The sequence below is a fragment of the Gossypium hirsutum genome, chromosome D10, assembly GCF_007990345.1.
Source record: "Gossypium hirsutum isolate 1008001.06 chromosome D10, Gossypium_hirsutum_v2.1, whole genome shotgun sequence".
Taxonomy (NCBI): Eukaryota; Viridiplantae; Streptophyta; class Magnoliopsida; order Malvales; family Malvaceae; genus Gossypium; species Gossypium hirsutum.
In genome coordinates this window covers 18626734-18629775 of record NC_053446.1, presented here as the reverse complement: position 1 = coordinate 18629775, position 3042 = coordinate 18626734, and the positions used below count along the sequence as shown (strand labels likewise).

At 39.4% G+C, this 3042-nt stretch overlaps 1 protein-coding gene across 1 annotated transcript; it reads left to right on the top strand.

Moving 5' to 3' along the window:
- Nucleotides 1-719: 719 nt before the first annotated feature.
- On the top strand, nucleotides 720-2534 carry LOC107914514 (uncharacterized). The gene has a single exon (XM_041102159.1). It carries the CDS (start codon nucleotides 1308-1310, stop codon nucleotides 2259-2261), a length of 954 nt encoding a protein of 317 aa, XP_040958093.1. The 5' UTR covers nucleotides 720-1307; the 3' UTR covers nucleotides 2262-2534.
- Nucleotides 2535-3042: the final 508 nt, after the last annotated feature.

Below are 3042 nucleotides of genomic sequence, written 5' to 3'. Positions count from 1 at the left end.
AGGAATCACTGTATCATTGTGAAACATCCCCCTTATATGTAATCTTCCAACTAGCCACTATTTTCGTTTCTTGGGTTTGTTTTTTGAACCAAGTTTGTCGGTGTTTTGACTTCCGGTCACTATTCTTCGTAAATTGACTTTAGCTTTGGCCATAGCCTCCAACTCCATCTAATATATATAACTTGATGTTACCCCTAATGCCATCGTGACTAAAATCCCGAGGAAGCCAGTTGTTGGTAATATACGAATTATGAAACTATGTATATATATATGAATTACTATGAAATAAATAAGTAAATGGGGGGGGGGATTAAGCGATTGATTGAGAGTGGAAGACAATTTCCTTGACACATGAGTTTACATTTTAGACTTTCCACTTTGTTGTCAACAACCATCCCCACTGAGATTGAGACTCAAGAAACAAATTTCAATTGTGTAGGTTCTTTCTTTCATTGTTTGCTATATAGTTCATATGTTCACAGCAACCTAAGCTAATTCAAGCTAAGGGAAAAAAAAATAAAGAATAGAAAGAAAGACAAAAGTTAGAGAGGGACACGTTCGCCTTAGGAGCTGAAGAAAGCAAATAATGTGGTAGCACTAAGTATGGAGAGAGAGAGAAAAAAAAAAACCCCATACAAACAAAACACCTAAAAAATAAAAGCAAAGCAAGCATGTGGACAGTGGGGTTTAAGAGATTTTTTTTATTTTATTTTTACTACTGCTTATGCAACTACTACTTCATACAACCTGTAAATAAAAATTAAAAATAATAATAGGAAAAAACCCCTTTCTCTTCTCTTCTTTTCTCTTTCCTTTCTCTTTTCTCTCCTCTCTCTTTCTCTCTCTGTATGTATGTATGTCCGTTGCATTTATATAAACATGCAGTAGAGCGTTTCTCCATTTTTTTTTTGAAAATTTTTGTGGTAAACGAGTGTGAATATTGGGCATCCCCCAGATTGCCCAAATCTAGCTCATTTTCATCGTTTATGGTTTTGATTTTGCTAATCAATTCCAAGGATTGCGACTCATTCTACTACCGTTAGCAGTATTTTTTTTTTTTGTTTCCTTCCTTTTTCCTTTCCTTTTCTGCTCCCTCTCGCTTTACTCTCTTCGCCTCTCAGCTTCTTCTACAAGTTGATGTTCAAAACAGAATCCTAAGTTTACCTTTTTTTTCTCTTTTTTTTTCAACTATGGATCTGCTTATTTGACAGTTGTTTTTATCACTGTTTTCCTTGAAAGCTCATGCAATTGCTTCAATGCCGTTTCCTGTTTGCCCCCGTCACATCGCTTACCCGCTTGCATTATAAATGAATTTCGACACTCGTGCTTCCGTCCCGCTGCTTCCGAGTCTCGCGATGCTCCTTGTGTTTATCTGCTTGTTGTTAGTCTCGCCTCTACTGGTTCAATCTTTTGATGCTAATGCCTCTTCGACAAGCGCCGCCAGAGCCCTGGATGCGCTCCTTCAAGACTATGCTTACAGGGCCTTTGTACGCCCTAGGACTGGAGTGCCCTACGATGCCCGCGTTCCTTCTAATTTCACTGGGATTAGCATTACAGCAATGAGGTTGAGGAGTGGTAGCTTGCGGACCAGGGGTGTGAGGATGTACAAGGAGTTCGAGATCCCCATTGGAGTTGTGGAGCAACCTTATGTGGAAAGGCTTGTTTTGGTTTACCAGAACTTGGGCAATTGGTCCCTGCGGTATTATTCGCTTCCCAACTACACCTATCTCGCTCCTGTTCTGGGTCTTCTTGCTTATGATGCTTCTAACTTATCGGCTACCAATTTGCCGGAATTGGATTTAAGAGCATCTGGGGATCCTATAAAAATCAAGTTTTCAGATGTTCGATTGGCTCCCAATGGGTCACTGCCCAAGTGTGTTTGGTTTGATTTACATGGTTTGGTTAAATTAAGTAACTTGACATCAGCCAATGAGTGTTCAACTATCCAACAGGGGCATTTTTCTATCGTTACTGAGTCAATTGCGCCACCAAGCCCACCAACCAGAAGTGAAGGAAAGGAGAGTAATAGAAGAACATGGATAATTGTTGCTTCTGTTGTGGGTGGAGTGGCATTGCTGGCATTCTTGGGATTCCTTGTACTCTGGGCACGCAAATGCAAGCGGAGAAAGAAAATGCAAGAGATGGAAAAGGCTGCTGAAGTGGGAGAAGCACTACATATGACCTCCGTTGGGGATACAAAAGCACCGTCGGCAACGGTCACTCGGACTCAACCAACTCTTGAGAACGAATATGTGCCCTAACCCTCATACGAGCATTTTCCTGTATTCAGTAATTCTTCTGGTCACAGCCTCACACCCATTCTTTTTCTTTCTAGCGGTTTGTTCTTGGTGACCTCTCGGTTGTAGTGTGGGTAATATAGGATTCTTTTTTGTGTAGGTCTGTTATTATTGCTCAAAAATCTTTTCATAATTCTATGATTCATTGTGGTGTGCATTTAGCCGAAATGATTTTATTCTATATGTCATGAATTTTAGTTGTCTCATTCGTATGGAATAAAACCTTTTTTTTCTTCCTGGGGTGCCTTGTGTTTTTGGATTTACTTTTGTCTGTTTCTGTCGAATGTAGGATGAAAAGGTTGCTTTGTAATCAAAGCAAAGCTGATGTTAAAGCTTGACTCCAACTACCGTTGGTTTGAGGCAAATGTTAGGCTTGGACATGTGTGGCTCTGAGTTATAATTTTATGTTTTACTCTGTCTATAATTTTTGGTTAGCTGTGCTACAGAGAACTTTATTCCAACTTCTTCGCCTGTAGCCAATTTTGGTAATCCTTGTGCATTCTGTGATCTTTTTTCTTGCTTAAGGTAGCTGAGCTAGAAACAAATGTTTGTTCTTTCTATAATGGTAGTCTTAAGAAGGTTAATGGTCTGCAAGGAAAGTTATTCTGTAAAAAGAAGTTCTAAAAAAATGTTATATCAGTAAGAAAATAAGGTATATATGACATAGAGGAGGTGGAGCAGACTCCGAGACTTTTCCCCTTAAATTTTAACCACAGCAGGGATTAGGAACTTTTGGAACTCATCT